This window comes from Rhipicephalus microplus, chromosome 1, assembly GCF_043290135.1.
Source record: "Rhipicephalus microplus isolate Deutch F79 chromosome 1, USDA_Rmic, whole genome shotgun sequence".
Taxonomy (NCBI): domain Eukaryota; kingdom Metazoa; phylum Arthropoda; class Arachnida; order Ixodida; family Ixodidae; genus Rhipicephalus; species Rhipicephalus microplus.
The window spans coordinates 265,327,117-265,344,374 of record NC_134700.1 but is presented as its reverse complement, the minus strand read 5'-3'; the positions used below and the strand labels follow the sequence as shown (position 1 = coordinate 265,344,374).

At 43.1% G+C, this 17,258-nt stretch overlaps 1 protein-coding gene across 1 annotated transcript; it reads right to left on the bottom strand.

The window, feature by feature from the left end:
• Positions 1-5,885: 5,885 nt before the first annotated feature.
• On the bottom strand, positions 5,886-14,350 carry LOC142815885 (peroxisomal membrane protein 11A-like). Its single transcript, XM_075894160.1, has 4 exons — positions 14,084-14,350; positions 13,889-14,004; positions 10,872-11,043; positions 5,886-6,624 (listed from the first exon to the last, which is right to left on the bottom strand). Exons 1-4 carry the CDS (start codon positions 14,167-14,169, stop codon positions 6,282-6,284), a joined length of 717 nt encoding a protein of 238 aa, XP_075750275.1. The 5' UTR covers positions 14,170-14,350; the 3' UTR covers positions 5,886-6,281.
• Positions 14,351-17,258: the final 2,908 nt, after the last annotated feature.

Genomic DNA, 17,258 nt, shown 5'->3' with positions numbered 1-17,258 from the left:
GTGCAGTATGTTCACAATGTAACGTGGAATACCAAATGTTTCAGGAAGAAACTTCAGTAAGAGACTCTTTTTGTAAATTATTTATACTAGCAGAAATCAGACTGCTTGTTGGTCCCCACCAGGATGTAATGAAGGTCAATAAATATTTGATGTAAAGTCACTACATAAAAATTAGTGCAGTGCATACTGACAGTGAAATACGTGGATGTTCTAAATAGTCTTGTGGCAATGGTTGTGAGGGCGGCCTTCAGAAGGGATAAGAATTGCAGTGCCAAAGCATACTGACATAAGCTGGCAGACCCAAAAGTGCAACATTTTGCCGAAGGTGTATAATTAATAAGTAATATGAGGAAACACTCGAAGAAACAAGAGCTATAAATTTTTTATGCACTTGTTCTGTACCGTACTACCTTGAATATTTTATATCAGCATAAAGTCCTTTGGGCAAATTCTGAAAGGAAAATATTAACGAGTTTCAAAATTTGTGTGCACTTCTAATATCTCATGGCTGGGATGATGCACTTACGGAGAAATCGCTATTTTTTCTCTTTTATGTAAATAAAAAAAAAACATTTCCTGAAAAAGCCTGGAAAGGGCCTACTTTTTTTTGACATCTACTGGCTATTGCCAAATGTAACATAACACTCCATTTACCCTAACAAAAAAGAATAGAATGTGGTTATGGCTAAGACTAATTGCTATAAAGTCAACAGTCAGAAATGTTAACGTTCAGAGGTAAGCTTTCAGTGTAAGGCAAAATGTTTATAATACATTGTTTTATGTTATTGTGCTTACTTTGATTTGATGTGTTCATGGTGTGTGCATCATCAAGATTTTCACTGGAACTATTTATTTTTTTTTCAGCTCGTACGGAATATTGTACAATAGTAGTTCTATATACCATGTTAGTTTCGTTGTTGCACGTTGCTATCATTTCTCATTAATATTTTGCTTTCACTTTTGAATCATGCATTGTCCTAGCTTCAATGTAAACTTTTATAAATGTATTATTTTTGCTCATGCTGCACAAAATATTTAACAAACATTTGCTTTAGAATTAGGAGGTCCCCTCGTCAGTTCTCATAACTATCTCCGAACGTTATGCATGTCGCCAACAATGTTACACTGTATGCAAAGAAGCTGAATAAAAATCGACATTGTTGGAGTGTAATGTCCGAAAACCACGATATGATTTTGAGAGACGCCTTATTGGAGAGCTTCGGAAATTTTGACCAGTTGGGTGCACACGTAAATATTAACGGACCTCGAACAATTTCATTACCCCCTATAAGATCGGTCGCTGCCGCTGCCGTTCGGTCTTGTGACCATCGGGTGTAAAGTAAAATGTCTGGCATCCTCAAGCAATCGTACATTTAAAATTTAAGACACATTAATTATTTCAATGTTGTGTTCGAACATAATGACGTGAGTGAACAGATACATGCAATCTTGAGATAATTTTACTGATTTGTACACAGAGCTGGCTACATTTCTGGCATATTTCGAACCTGAAAGTACATATGGCATTTCTAGAACACAAGCTGCATATGATGTCATTCGTAGAAAAACAGAAAAAAAAAAAGCAAGTGCAATGTTCTTGGTGATTTTCTTTGCAACAAACCATTTGGATCACAAGTAGCTTCAATGCCAGGTGTAGGAGAGTGTCCGGCATTCCCAACCTTGGTACTGCATCCTACCACCAAGTCCAGTGTCCCTTTGGGTCCCATAGACTACCACTAGTGCATAACCAGTAATTAGAAAGAAGACCCATGCTGAACAGAGCAAAAATGTGTAAGCAGTGTCTGACAGCGTGCACATTTCAGCAGGCCCCTCCTCAATATTTCTGAATCTGGAACAGCGTCAGTCCAAACAAGCACAGCAAAACACAATTTTACTAAAGAAATTGTGGAAAATACTTATTTACATCAGTCACTCCTCATAGCTAGATGATTTTACATAAACAACACATAGACTTTCCTCTACTCAAATTTTATGCGCTACTAAGATAGCATAGGAGACAGCCTGGGTTTCACTTTCTTTCATAAGTGGAGAGTACGGGAGGGGGGTCAGGCCTCCAGTCTGCTTCATGGGGAGCACAGCACTTCCTGGCACTGCCCTTGGATATTTAATTTTCTTTAGCTTGGCTTAGGACCTCATTCATTGCCAATGAACTGTTGGACATCCTGTCTTGCAGCTATTTCACAGAGAACTCTTTATGTCCACTCTTTTTCCATTAATTCAGGCTTTTAAATTTTGGATCATGGTCCAGTGACAAGTATCGAGTGTGGTGCCATGGCTACATTGAGAATAAACTTACAGGATGACAAAAATTGCGGCATTTGCACAACTTTGATTTATATGCAAGGTTTAACATCCAAAAACCACCATATGATTATAAGAGACGGTGTATTGGAGGGCTCCAGAAATTTATATCACCTAGGGTTCTTTAATGTGCACCCAAATCTGAGCACACAGGCCTACAGCACTTTCCCCTCCATCGAAAATGCAGCTGCCACAGCCGGGATTCGATCCTGTGACCTGCGGGTCAGCAGTCGAGTACCTTACCCACTAGACCACCACGGCGGGGCCATTTGCACAGCTCTTATGCAAACTAAGTATGGGATGATGTGCGCATCAAGAAAATAAAGGTTCTTTTTATGTAACAGACATTTTTTTATTGTCTCCCTAGTACTCTCTCTCTCTCTCTCTATATATATATATATAGAGAGAGAGAGAGATGTGGAAGAGCGATTCGGGCGCCCACCCCCTCCAGGAATATGAAAACTCTCTGCCTATGCTTTTTTTCTTGTAATGTTTCAGTTGGGGTCATCAGCAAATCGCAGTCAGCATCGTTGCAACATGTCGCAGTTAAGTGGTCACACACTTGTGCTTCGCTCAAAATGTGCTTTGTAGAAAGGCAAAAGCAGCCTTTTGTGTTCAGCTGCTTACACGAGCATTGAGTACCTGCCCACTAATGTTCCCATAAAGTGGCTGAGTACAAATTGTCAAATTACGCTAGCCTAAGCTGAGTGAGCCATGACCACTAAGCTAAAGCTATTTAGTTATGGCAAGGTCACACACTCTTGTTTCATTGTGAAGTTTAAAGGCTTCTTGAAGCTGCATGAATTGTGGTCAAACAAAGTCTTGCTGTATTCCATGCAGTCCTAAGCTGCCGCTTCTATAGTCTTTAAAGGGCCCCTCACCAGGTCTCAGTATTTTGAGCCGACAAGCACAATGCATACACCGGGCTTTTACAATCACGTCTGCCAAAACTTGCAACGCAACGCAGATTTGTAACACTATGCAAAATTAGTACCGAGACGCATGACTAACCTGCGTTCTTTTCGCATGCGTTTGTGTTTTCGCCATTCCTGCGTATTAGAAGTGTCACAACGCTTGGGGAGTTTCGCTGCATTGTCTGTAATAGCAGTTTCAGCGATATGACTCGGTGTCATGGTAAGGATCCATGATCCATGCCAGCCTTTCCAAATGTGCATGCACCGAGGGATCTGCCTTGCAGAAACAGGCAGCAGACCACAGAGAAAGCTCACACAACATGAGGACCACCCTCGTGTGCTCGGGCTGGCTTGGGCACATCACCCACACGTGAGATTGCATACACATGATGTGTTCTTGTGTTTGCGTCATGTAATCCTCCAGCTTCGATATGTATCCACCATAGCTCCGGTGCAATAGATCGTGTGCAATATTGAAGCCACAATGCTACAACATGTTGATCTGCTTTCTTGGACACATGTTTAAAAACAGTCTTTCAATAGCTGTACAGTTGCAATAACATTTGTGTAGAGCCCACAAGCAGCCGGTTATTTCTGTGCAAGGTGACACTTTGAGGCAGTTTCGGGGTCTGGCGTGGTTGTCAGAAGCATGCGGGCCTAGTAGTCAGGCTGACCCCATCAGAACCCGAAACTGCAAGAGTTGAAGTTTCTATTGTGTTATCGAACTTTCAGCTTAAAATAACCACGTGAAATAAATCTCCACAAACTACTTTGTTAGCGCTCAAATCTATTCCAAAGCCCCGTAAGCAGTCACTCGCTCTAATAGCTCCTAGTGACAGAATTGTACACTCAATCTCGGAAGTGAATCATGCGTCAGATGACACTGACTCACCAGCACACACTGCAAGATGTGGCCACCATTTTCTTAGTACATGAAAAATTTTTGTGCTAGTCTTACTTTTAGTGTTGCATCACTTCTCTGTCCAGGCCAATACCCTGAAAATAAATATTCACAAGCTCCTACACTATTCATTGATCCACAGCAAAGTTTCATTGATGATTGCCAGTTCATCTAAATGTAAAAACTGTCTGCTCTGCAGCCTCTGTAATGTGTTCTTGAGTTTTTTTATGATATTTTTCTCATTTATCAATACATACAACATGTCATATACCTTCGATCAAAGGCAGCATACAGACCCAATGTAAGAGATAAAAATGCTGTCACTGTTTTTTGAATGAGTATCAGCACGATACTTGGCCTAATCTAATGGCCAACTACACATTCAAGTTATCTCTGGCACATTTTAGTATTTTACTTCCCACATATGCTCTATAACTGAAAGGGGAATTATTCTGTGCTCTGCTATTGAGAGTCTAATGTGACCAAAAGATTATCAAGTCTGAGTTTTGCCACAAAGCAACAGATGATGGCAGCAATACAGAGCAATTATTTCTACTTCTACAACTAAATACATGGAAAGTGTTTAATACACAAGACATATGTTCACACATTTGCCTAATAATTTAGACTTTATCACACAGATGAATGCAGCTTTCTTACAAGCTCCATTTCTATTTATCAAGACTTTTCGGTAAACATTGGCTGTTTGTCAAAATATTATAAGACAGGATCATGAAATGATATGGTGTACTACAGATGTTTGGTGGTCAAGATGAACATGGAACACAATTTTATTAGAAAACACATAAGAAAGAGGTATCTTGGTGTAAGCATTGCTGGACTTGCCGCTTCAATGCAATGGTATATTGAGCATACTATCAAGAAACACACTGCGAGCGCTGTTCAGTGGCCAGAGGACGCTATCTAGTTCTCCCTTATCAAACCAGTTTTTACAGACATCTACTGGGAGGGCAGCAAGAAAAGATATCTTGAGATTCACAAAGGCCCAAAAACAAGCTTTGTAGTTCAACTCTCATCGCTAAAGCGCGCACCCTGTAAAACTTCAGTGCTACGGACACTCTTGCACCTTGATACGAACAATGCATTACAGATAATATGATATCATCTGCCCAGTTTCCCAGCTTTCTCTGAGTGTGCTAAGTGTACCAGTGCTGCTGCTTTAGAAAGAAATTCACGTGCACAGTGCATGCGGCCATTTCTTCTTGTCCCTCTGTGCATGTGTTGCACACATGTACATCGCACACCACATCTACAATAGAGGCAGTTCTTTTTGTGCCAATCTGAGCGTGTTGTGAAAATGCATATCTCACACCATGTTGACAAGGACAAAAGCTTTTATAAAAGCTTAGGCTTAATCTTGATCGAAGTGGTGAGTTGGGTGTGTTGTTGCACTTTTTTAGAATACTGCAGCACAGGAAACAAGACGGAAAAAATGAGACGAGATGAGATGTCCTTGTAGTCTTGTTTCGTCCTTGTTGTTTTATTATGCTGTAATATTTGGGGAAAAGAAACCTACTCTTGATCACAAGGCAGAATGAGAAATGTGTAATGCAAAGGCGAATCGGCAGACACATCATAACTTTATAAAGATAAAAACATATCTACAACATGGCAAAATCACAGGTTACGGTATGCTAGTGTCACCATCGAGTATGTACACAAAAAGCACATGTACAGCACATGCTTGTGCATGTAGAGATTTCACACCTCCGGTCACATTCTCTCAACATTGCGTCCTTAATAACAATTCAAACAAGATGTGCTCTCATAGCTACTAACACAACCAAAAGGAGGCATTCATATCAATAATGTATTCCCTATCGCATAACATTAAAAAGTTCATTCCATCTGACAGTGCTAGCTCATGAGCAACTTCTAAGAAATAAGATTATAGATTGTGTATTTCAACAAACCCAGGTGAATCTGGCATTTTCGCAAAGCTTCAGATTCCTGAAGATCATACCACGATAGAACAGCTGCCATCTGGCACTCACAGTGCTGCAAGTGGCATCTGCCAGTGATGTCTTGAAGCTCAACATTTTCAGAAGACATTCCGCTAAGCGAAGCACAACCGTTATTCACTTACATTTGCACGAGTGAATACCTGTCCCACACACACTCACTCATGCTGGGCTGAGGGAGAATGTTGAGTCCAGCATGGGCAGAATAGCAGCTGCACTGGAAATAACACCAAGCAGCCCGATTGTCCCAGGTTCAAGTTTGGCATGGCCCAAAGCTGTGTAAGGTATCCACAGGTCTGCAACGTTCTTGACCAGGTCAAGTAGAAGTGCCTTGTGGAAGCTTGCCGACACCCACAGCATGCGAAGCGAGGTCCTCAGGTTGGCACCCTTGGACGGTGCAGCCAACAGCAAGGGCAGTATCTGGTACAGCTCAGTTAGATCGCGTATCAGGGCGGCCACAATGGCCAGCAACCAAAACTTATTGCTTGTGCGGCTCCAGGTATCCCTGCACAAAAGTAGGAGACAGCTTTAAATATAAGGTTTTGTTGAAAACACGCTGGACATGAACACTCACACTGCAGAAGAATGTAAAAATAAAATCAGATCAAAACCAAAGATTTGACGGCACTTCATTTTTCTACATGGGAACCTCACTCACATTGACATCACCTTTAAAAAGCAAATGTAACCCTTTCCATATTGCACAAAAGGTCAAAGTTTAACCAACTGCCCCAATATTTTTAGAAGCATATCTTCGTGATGACTAATGTAAAATGGCGATAAGTGGAGACACTTATAACAATGGTATGCAGGCACCACAGAAATTGCTTCGCTATAAATAGGGTCATAGAAAAACAAAATGGGGCTGCATGCTGCAAAGAGTCCTGTAAAATCATGACTACTAGCTCTCTTTTCCTTGTGGCTGTGGATTGTGCTGGCTCAATTAATCCAACAAGCTTCCCTTGCTTACCGTAAAATCCGGAGCAAGCGCACCGCAAAGGTGAAGAATAACCAAGCAAGATGTGGAGGGGGAGTTGATGCTCTGTCACGGTTCTAAATTCGAGATGGCAATGGAAGACATGCTAGGAAAAAAGAATGTACAACCATGCTTCCAAGTTGCTTTGTTGAATATTCATACATTCACTGTTTTTTATATATGTGAGTTGGGCAAATAGAAACAGTGAAAATGGTGGAAGAAGAGAAGGAGGCGCACATTTCAAGTCTCCTGAAAAAGAGAGGGGAGCGCTTCCTCGGCAGTCAAAGTGAATGACAGGACCACTTGTAGGACAGAGTGCTGATTACAATAAAATGGACGCAATTAAATGCGATGTCGCGGCGATCTCATACAGGCACCAGCTATCGCGCCAGATGAAAGAAGCCTTGAGTGTGCAGGTGGTCTTTTTAGCACCTTACAATATCTCCTAACTTGCCAGAACGACAACTGCTAGCAACAAGCCTAAATGCTCTTGCAATGTCAGGCATAAAACCCAATTTTAGTGTAGTCTACAGGATTCCGCTATCATGTGGTGCGTGTTACATTAAGCAGAGCGGAAGATAGATGCCTTGAAGAAATCCTGAAACGGTTTTTTGAAGTTTTGTCAGCGTTTAGGATAGAGCATCATCAAATCATCTGCACCACAAATCCAGTGACATGGCGGGTACCAGGGCCGCTACGGACAATTATATCATGCCCTCCTTCTCACCTTTGCCTGGCCTCCTCAACTAATGAGGCACACTGGCGATTGCAGAGCTCTCATGAGTGCACTCGACGATTGGAGCTTTTACAAGTCTAGACCTCCGAGATAGCATGTGAACAGGTTGTGTGCAGTCTCGGAGGCCATCACATAGTGCGCCTGGGAGCACGCACGCAGTCGGGAAACAGACACAAAGATCGCAGTGTGGTTTATATCCCCTTCCACAGGTGCCGTTACCCTACCAGCCGATCTTCCTTCAGCACATTCTACAGTCATGACAGCCAATCAGATCAGCAGCTGCGGTGATGTGGTGCTCTAGCCTCGCCAAGTGTCCAGAGCATGTCACTCTGTGATTGGGCGGTTGAAAACGCATTGGCCAAATCGCAACGATCTGCAGCAATTTGCAGCTTTAAAGCGTTGTGATAAACTACACAGTTTACACAGAGAACTCAAATCGGTCTCTAAATAACACTTGGTCTACCGGTCAAATGTGTTTGTACAAAATCGCCAAAGCCGTTTCAGGGTCCCTTTACAGAATGCCTGCGTGAGCACGCATGTAATGTATGAAATGGAAATGAGTGTTTCTTGTCTCAAGACGCCAGCACATGCAGTTGCCATGCGCAGTTTGAAAGCACAATTGTGATGCGCAGGCACCAAGGTGATAGTACCCATACAATTACTGACACTGGTAAAATGGAGCGAGACGCTGACAACTGCATCAGCAAACTGTCCATTTTTCTCTTAGATAAAAAGCTAACGTTCCTAGGAGATGATGCCCATTGCCAATGAGTGTACTCTTTTGCCTCGTGCGTCGAGTGTGCAATTTTTCAATTGTTTTTCAACAGCTAGCTTTTCTTTTCCCAATTCAATAATTATATGGGGCATGTGAAACACAAAAATTCAGTAGAGAGTCTACGTTTGCCCCCATCTGCTTGTCGTGTTTGTTTTCTACTGCACAGTACACATTGATCTGTTTGCACTAGTGTGCGACAATGACACTGTGTTTTCCTACCGTATGCCATGTACTAAAACAGTCAATCTGCTCTGTACAAGTGGTGGCAACAGCATTCAGATACTAGAACTCTGGAGCTCATGAACAATCACCCAACCTTAGTTAACCCAGCCTTAGTGTACACCAATTATTACTTGCAAGGTAAAGTGTGCGGCCTATGTATGTGCTAGCCTCCAGCACAGCTTGTATCGGTGCACTGATTGATATGTGGGGTTTAACGTCCCAAAACCACTATATGATTATGAGAGACGCCGTAGTGGAGGGCTCTGGAAATTTAGACCACCTGGGGTTTTTTAACGTGCACCCAAATCTGAGCACACGGGCCTACAACATTTCCGCCTCCATCGGAAACGCAGCCGGGATTCGAACCCGCGCCCTGCGGGTCAGCAGCCGAGTACCTTAGCCACTAGACCACCGCGGCGGGGCTGCATCGGTGCACTGGGCAAAGGAAAGATATGAGTGTGGAAGTACACAGTTTGGCAGCAGACATGTCTCACATGTGCTAGCAATACACATGCATGTAGTACCACGATGTTCGGATAGCAAGAACAATGCGCTGCGCTACTACGGCGTGCATTGCTACACTATTACAGCAATGCACATGTGGACTAGTCAACCATCAAGTGTTCAGGTGATGTGGCACCAGAAACAATGCAGTGACTATGAAAAAAAGCTGACAGCTGGTGGCTTGAGACGGTAGAAGAGGCATACTTTTTTGCCTGTGATTATAGGCACATCAGGGAAAGATAGAAGTAATGTATACAGCACTGCGTGCATCGATTCTGGTCTTCTTGCTTTGAATTTACATTCCTTAAAGGATCCTCCACCATCCATGTAGGATCCTCCACTACAGTATTTGCTTAATCACTGGAAGTTCCAAGGTGCCTTCTGAATAATGTTTCAGTAGAATAATTTTTCAAACTGGTCCTTTAGTTTTCCATAAGTGTTCATTTCCATGCCCACTGGTGGCAAGCTTCGCTGCCGGAGCTTACATGTTCTCTCTTTGCTTCAGCTAACGTCCACGTGTGGTGAAGCTTTCTAGCATATTCTAATGTGCCAGAGATGAGAGGGCACCACCACGTCAACGGGTCAACAGACCCACCAATTTCCCTTCTCTTGATGTTTTGCTGCTTGGAACAATTGCAGTAATGGCACTACATGGTTTACGGCGTATGAAGAGCCGAAGGCACACGTCACTGTCAGTGGTGTTCTACAGTTGCTCAAGACGCATGGGTGACTACAAACGGGTTGTGGGAGTTTCAAGGATGTAGGGTGCATTACCTTTCACTTTCTCCAATCACGGCTTCCGCGAAAGGGAGGGCACAAAGCGCTTCTTCTTTTTCACGCTTCAGCTGCTTTCACACCATGCTAACGTTTCATAGCCTGAGCTGCCCTGAAACTCCATCAATATACCATAATTTGTAATCATGTTTGCTGCTGAGTGACCTACACATCGTGGTTGTTTGTCTGCAATGCCAAAAACAGTTTACAGGCCCTTCACTGACCAACAAATCGCACCTCCTATTTTTTTTTTTTTTTTTACAATATTGTGGGTATAGAATTAGCTTGAAATAGAGGAATGCAGATGAAACTTGGCACTGTAAGCTTTCCGGTGAACTTGTAATTTTTAACTGAATTGCAAATAAACTTGTTTTTTTCAGTAAGCAAGTAATCAGTGCAGTTCATTACGTGTAAGTGCTGTTGTAGACCACAACCACACGTGTCTTATTTGCTTTTCCACAAGAGAGCTTGACATCTCGAGCAGAATAAAATAATTATTTTTTTTTTACAAACTTGACCAAGCATCACTATTTGAAAATTGCTGTAACAATAAATGATTACTTATCATTGTGACCATTGATGATCCACGTACGTTACTGTCTTGTTCAGTACACAGTTACAGAAGAATAAAGACCATGTTCTTTCCTACTTTTAGGATGTTCTTGTATATACACAAAATGGCATCACTTCTCATGACACCCATCAATGCGACATGTCCTAGTAAACAACACAAGTATCAATTTAAGTCTGCCGCAGGAACCTTACCTCTGCAAAGTTAGCAAGCCAACCTGGTGAAGCCAGACCAGGTTGTCTGTCAGTATGTAAAAAGCATTGCCGATGCGGGCCATGGTCAGGCTGAGACGCAGCGACACATCCGGAAGGCTGATTGTGCGTGTTGCACCGTGGAGGGCATCCAAAAAGCGTCCAAGCCGTAGCACTTAAAGACAGAAATGAACATGTATGCAGTTAATTATGGCAAGTGAAAAGTTTCAGGCACCAAAGCAGGTCAAAAGAGCACAATGTCTCTGGCCAAAAATAGAAATTTACGCATTTACACACGTTCCGATTGCCTTTAACTACAAGGCCAAAGTCATCTTTCTTTTTTTTTTTCTTCTTAGTGTACCGTATAGTCAATACAATCGACTCTCTCTTTATATGCTGAAATTTTATTTACCTTGCACCTGAATGAACTTGCTGCATTTAGCAATCGTGTTTTCTTGCAACAAAGCTTTCTATCTATCTCAGTGGACTGATTTGTTATAATGTGCCCATGTTTCAAATGCAAGCTACATTACACGAGATTAGGCATTACCCCTGTAATGCTGGCTATCATAGTAGTGGTAGTGAATGCACATCTGCGACGCATATAAAAGATAATGGTGGAAAGCTCGGTCATTGGAATAAAAGTGAGCAAAGAGGAAATTAATTTTACATCTGTGCATAACTAATACAAGCAGATTTGTAGCAACACCAGCTGACATTTGATACACAACTCAACAGGGACACATTTATGGAGTGACACAGTAGGTTCTTACTCCCTTCAATGTTTTTATCCATCACAGCATAGCTAGCATAGATAGAATCATGCAAGACCACATATCCTTGCCTAATACCTACTGCCCCGTCAAAGACCCGCCTCCCTGGCAAAAATTCCTCACTGTGGCATGCCATGGATCAGTGGCCAATGACAATCGGTATGGGGCTGTGGTATTAGTATGCGAGTGAATATGACAATTGAACTCGATCAGAAGCGCCCATTATAATCCACCGCAATACGTTGGTGGAAGAGGCCCATGAAAACAATGCCATCAGGAATTCCTACAGTAAGCCTGTGAAAGTCATGTTGGCTCATGAGTATGTATACCATAAAGAATGCCAATCGCTTAATTAACAAATTACCACACTGTATTGAAAAGGTTCTTACATCTATTAGGCTCTCTTCAATTTAGCAGTTCACAATTTACAACTGAGTGTGCACCCATTCTTGTCCAATCATAAAGAATGAGTTCATGTGTCACTTTAACACAATAAGCAAAGGATCCTTCAAGGGGCACTGAAACACTTTTTCAACACAGTCAGAAAGTGCTGCAAATCGGTAGTCAAGGCGTCTGAGAACTTGCGAGCCAAACATTATGGTGCAGCATGTGGCATGGACTTAACAATTAATACTCTAAGTCAGCTAGAAATTGTTCCCTATTCTCTTGACAAGTGATGCCACATAACGAAATGACCACGCCATGTACCTAAATTCACGGCCACAGACTCATTTGAGCATCATAAGCTGCACAGTTACTACAGCCATTATGAAATGCCACCACATGTTCGTGCATGTACTTTTGATTATCTTGAAGGTCCCCCGCTCACTCGAATAAAAAAAATATAGGAGAAAAGCTGATGGTGATGACTTCCTTGCCCTGTATCGTCTCTCTCTGCTGAGCTTCTGGTGAGCTCGCTGGAATGAGGGAAAAGAGAAAGCAATTACAGTGTGTGACGAGTCTCTCTTGCTTGATCCCACTAATGCTTGATGGATTCTAAAAATTTTTGCGGTAGTCAATTCATCAGAAAATAAACGACTTCAATGAAGCCGTTCCGTGGTTACTTGGAACAATGTTGCAAGGTCCCTTTGCGTGCAGACAGATGTCATCCGTACTTATGTAAGCATAGGATAAGTGTCATCACCATTGTTCCCTTGATTAGCATCGTACAACCCCTTTGACCTCAAGACATCACTGTGCAGACTTATTGTGCATTTGCCCTTTTTGGTGTCTGATTTTTGACAAAGCCTATGACATGAGTAGTGATGAAACATGTGCATAGGAAGTCCACACTTCTTGAATAAACATTCCACATTTACACCATTTTAGTACTGCTCTTACCAAGCAATGATAGCGTGAAGGTTACGAAGTCCTAAATAGCACATGGTAATAAAAAAAGGTTCCTGGACTTTTATGTCATTGAAAACATTTGGAAAACACACTGCATGGCAAGCGTGGCCACAACATCAGTGAGGAGCACAGTTTGCGTTATGCTACACTTGTCAGTGGAAAAAAAATTGCTTCTGCAAAATTGAGTATCATTGCTTATTCACAACCAAGTTGGAACACACAGTAGTCTTGAAAACAACATATAGCGGCCTCATCTGAGTAAATTCTACAACAGATAGAGTGTCTACAGAACATTCGCTCATTCTTTGGAATCTTTTCACGGGTAGAGCTGAGGGGGAGGAGCTTTTATATTGGTGCACTTGGCAGCAGCCGTGGAGATGCCATTGATTTAACTAATTAAACCGGGCATTTAAAGCCCACTATTGTAATGCGTGCCTTTCGCCATAAGGTGTCAGCACGGAGCAAATGTCTTCTTGACAAGCATACTAAACAAATAGCTGCTGTGGACAGGTTTGGAATCCATAGCGCCAGCATGTCAAGACGTCTCGCTTTAAGTGTGTGAAAACGTCTGAAGTCAAGGTCTTTCATATAGCATAAACGAGATCGAACTTGCGATGATGCAACAAACAGGCGATGCGCGTAACAGTGGAACCCGAAACAGCCCAAGGTCACTAAATATAACCTCTGGTGCTCTTTTTCCCGCTTAACTAAGTAAGTGCGCTGTCCTACCTAGCATTCACGCCGCCATCGAAAATGATTTCGCGAAATGGTTATCACATTTGGTCGTTTCATAACCGCCTCGCGCGGTAGTCAATGCGGGAGCGATGCCTCCTAGGTCGGAGCAATGTCAGGGAATCTTAGTTATAATTAGCCCGAATGACGCAAAAGATAACTTACGCCTTCGCCCCGAGCTGAAAGTCACCTCCAGGTTTTGAAGGCGGGCCACGGTGTCCCTACGACTTGACGTTTTCTGCATCCAGTACCACAAGAAGCGACTACTGTACTGCAGAAGCCTGGAATAACACCAGCGAATGCATTAACTCGATCGCATCGACAAGTTTGCGCACAATGTTCACTAGCGTCATTCCTTACCGAAACAATTTGTCCCGACCGGCAGTCTGTGCGTTGAACTTCGATATCTCTGCCAGGAGGTCCCGTATCTTCGCGTTTTTGTCCATGGTTGTCGCTCAAGCAGGAAAAACGACACCGATTACGACAGTAGTGCTACCACCAACTGATCTAGCGCGTTTTCCTCCTCTTGTATAGGCGATTCATTAAAGAGCTCTCTGTTCTGTTTCCGGACACACGCATACAGTTTACGCACAGTACACCCGGCGCACCTACGATCGAAACAACTCGTGCAGGGAACTACACAAATACGCGTTGTGTGACCATACAGAAAGTGGAATCAAGCTCAACCGAAACTAGCGTCAACTATGACTTCAGGACCCAAAAATAAAAAAAATTTAAGTAAACGTCTAGTTTTTTAAACTATTTTTTAAATTTACAACCAAAATTTTATGTTTTTTTATTAGACGCATATTTTGTTTTATAATTATGTAGTCCACTAACGCCGCTAGTGCTTCCAGCGCACTCAGAGCTCACGCAAGATGTTGCAAGTGATTGCAAGCCTGTAAACAAAGTGGCGCAGCTGGCGCGCGTGTTTCCACGGCAACAAAAAAATTCAAATAGTCGCGTTCTCCGAATGTGCTCGTTCGCTCCTTGAGGCTCTACTTTAGGAAAACGTCGATGTGTTCGAGCTCGAGTTTTACATTGCTACGATAGTGCGCCGACTAAAATGAGCTATTCAGTTTCTTCGGAGACATTGGCCGTTCTGCAGAACTTTCACGAAAGGGTGAAGAACCGACTCCTACGACTGAGAGAACAGGAGGAATGGAGGCGCTACTGCGTCCAGCACAATATCGTCGAGAAACCTCAGTGCACACAACGGGTTCACAATGCTACAGCCGGAGCGACAGCGGCACAACGACGGGCTGCAGCTCATGCGACACCTCGAAGAATACCGATAAGAAAGGTTTCGGGATCTTCACCTGCCTACTGCTTGCGGAGCTTGTCGGATCAGCTGGCTGTCTATTACCGCGAGCTAGAGCGGCTTCAGAGTGATTCTCAGTGCTGTGTGGCCCGCTTGAAATCTCCGGAGACGTCAACGAGTCGTGCAAACGACGTGCTGACTGTGTGCGCGCAAACACAGACTGTTACGGCTGCAGTAGCTCCCGAACGTAATTCGGAGAGTCATCGCCGAGACAGGTTCCGGGTAATGCTGAATCCGGAGCCGAATGAAAGGTTTTGTGTCGTGAGGAAAGAGAGAGTGTTCAGACCGTTGGAAGGCATTCGTCGACGTGTCACGTGGGCTGGTGCAGTGGTCGAGGGTAAAAAAGAGGTCCGCCGTGCTTCCTGCGACGCGAACGGAAACGAACACGACGCTGAAGTTACGGTCATCAAGAGTAAAATACACGACCACACGGACGGAAGCGGCCACGACGCGAAGGTGATTTTCGAACGTACAACGTCACTTGATGTGCCCGAGAGTCTAATTGCGGAACTGGATTTGTACAGGAAACAGGTTGAAAGACGGACGACTTGGAAGTCGCGCCTTCCGCTGGACGAGACACGTGATCCTTGGTCGGTAGTTGACAGCATTACGAGTGACATTTTAGGTGATGTCTTGAGCAGTGTTCTTGAAGAAGTCGAACGCGTGTTCAGCGGCATTATTGACGAGCTTTTGGATCAAGAATTCGTAGATCAAGTAAATTGATGACTCACTGCTGGTACTTGACTGGTTTTCAATGAAAGTTTTACGTGAATGTAAGAAACGTAAGCATATTTTAACTTTTTATAACAGTGCTTGTTTATTCCGCAAATTAAATTTGTTTGCTAGAGCATCACCGTAAAGTATCTAGCGAGCTAAGTGTTGCTTGCATACAACCCATGTGCCACATTAGGACTTGTCATGACGCAGCTGTCATTTTTGCCATGCATGGTCGGCATCTGTGAAAGTGCAAGTGCACGTTGTTTACACAATCTGGTATTCTAACATACCTGGCAGGAAGATCACTGCAACCCTGGCTTACTTGCTCATTGAAGAATGGCATATCTTAATGTACTAACTAGCGGATGAACAGTTTTTGCACATGACATGGTATAAAAAAGTGCTTACCAATCGACAAACGGTTTGTTGGGCATGTGCTTTATTACAGAGTCAAGATCGTCCCATAAATATATTTGTCTTATCGATTTGATGAGGCAAACAAGCTATCATTTTGTTGGTGGGCTTCTGCGTTCTATGTTACGTTCAGTGTTGTTACTGCCATGTTGTATGTGTTGCATTTGAAATTCAGTGTTCAATGATTAATGCTTAGCTTCAGTGTTTGCAAGAATGCAACTTTGCTGATGGTTTACTAAATGCCCTCACTTTCCACCTAGGCTCGAGGTAGCTGTTCTATGTACTTGTTGCTGAGGCCTCTTGGCAGTTGTGGGAGCTTGTGCAATTTTCATTGGTGCAACCTGTAGTAACTTGCACGCCATGAGGATCTAAAAGACATTCAAGCACTCCCACTGTCACCACAAAGTTCGCAGCATGTGATAAATTACAGCAGAAATCTTGCATATGTTAGCTCAGTACATACATTTAGTATTGGAAGGTCATGGGTCATGCCAAGCGGTAAAGTGCTGTGATGTGCACACTGTTGAGCGAAACACGCTTTTGTACAGGGTAGACAGAGAACACAGGTGGTCAGGCAGACCTCGGGTACACAAACAGCATGCAGGCAAATATAATTTGCTCTCCTTTCTCGATGGTGCTAGCTTTGCAGTATACAAACACAGCAGTGAGCCGTGGTATATGGTGTTTTGCACCAGCACCAACGCCAGCATAAAGTTTCAATAGCCCTGAATACAATTTACCATCAAGAATAAGACAGGGACAAAGAAAGATACACAGAGGACGCTTGCTGTCACTTCGTCCTGGAGTTACTGTATATGCTACCTTTTCTAGAGTAACTCTATTTTGCTGTCTTATTCTTGTCAGAACCAACTAGACCAACTTTCAGCGTTAACTGTTTCAATAGTCAGTCACCCAGTATTAACTTGCACAGAAAAAAAAAATATTTTAATTGGTACAGAAGAAAGCTGGGCAACCTGGACTCAGCATGAATTAAAAAAATTAGCACTGCTTGCACTAAGGTACACTAGGCTGGATCACAGCAGAGCTGGTGGGCAGCTGGCGGGTTCTGGCTTGGCTGGGCTT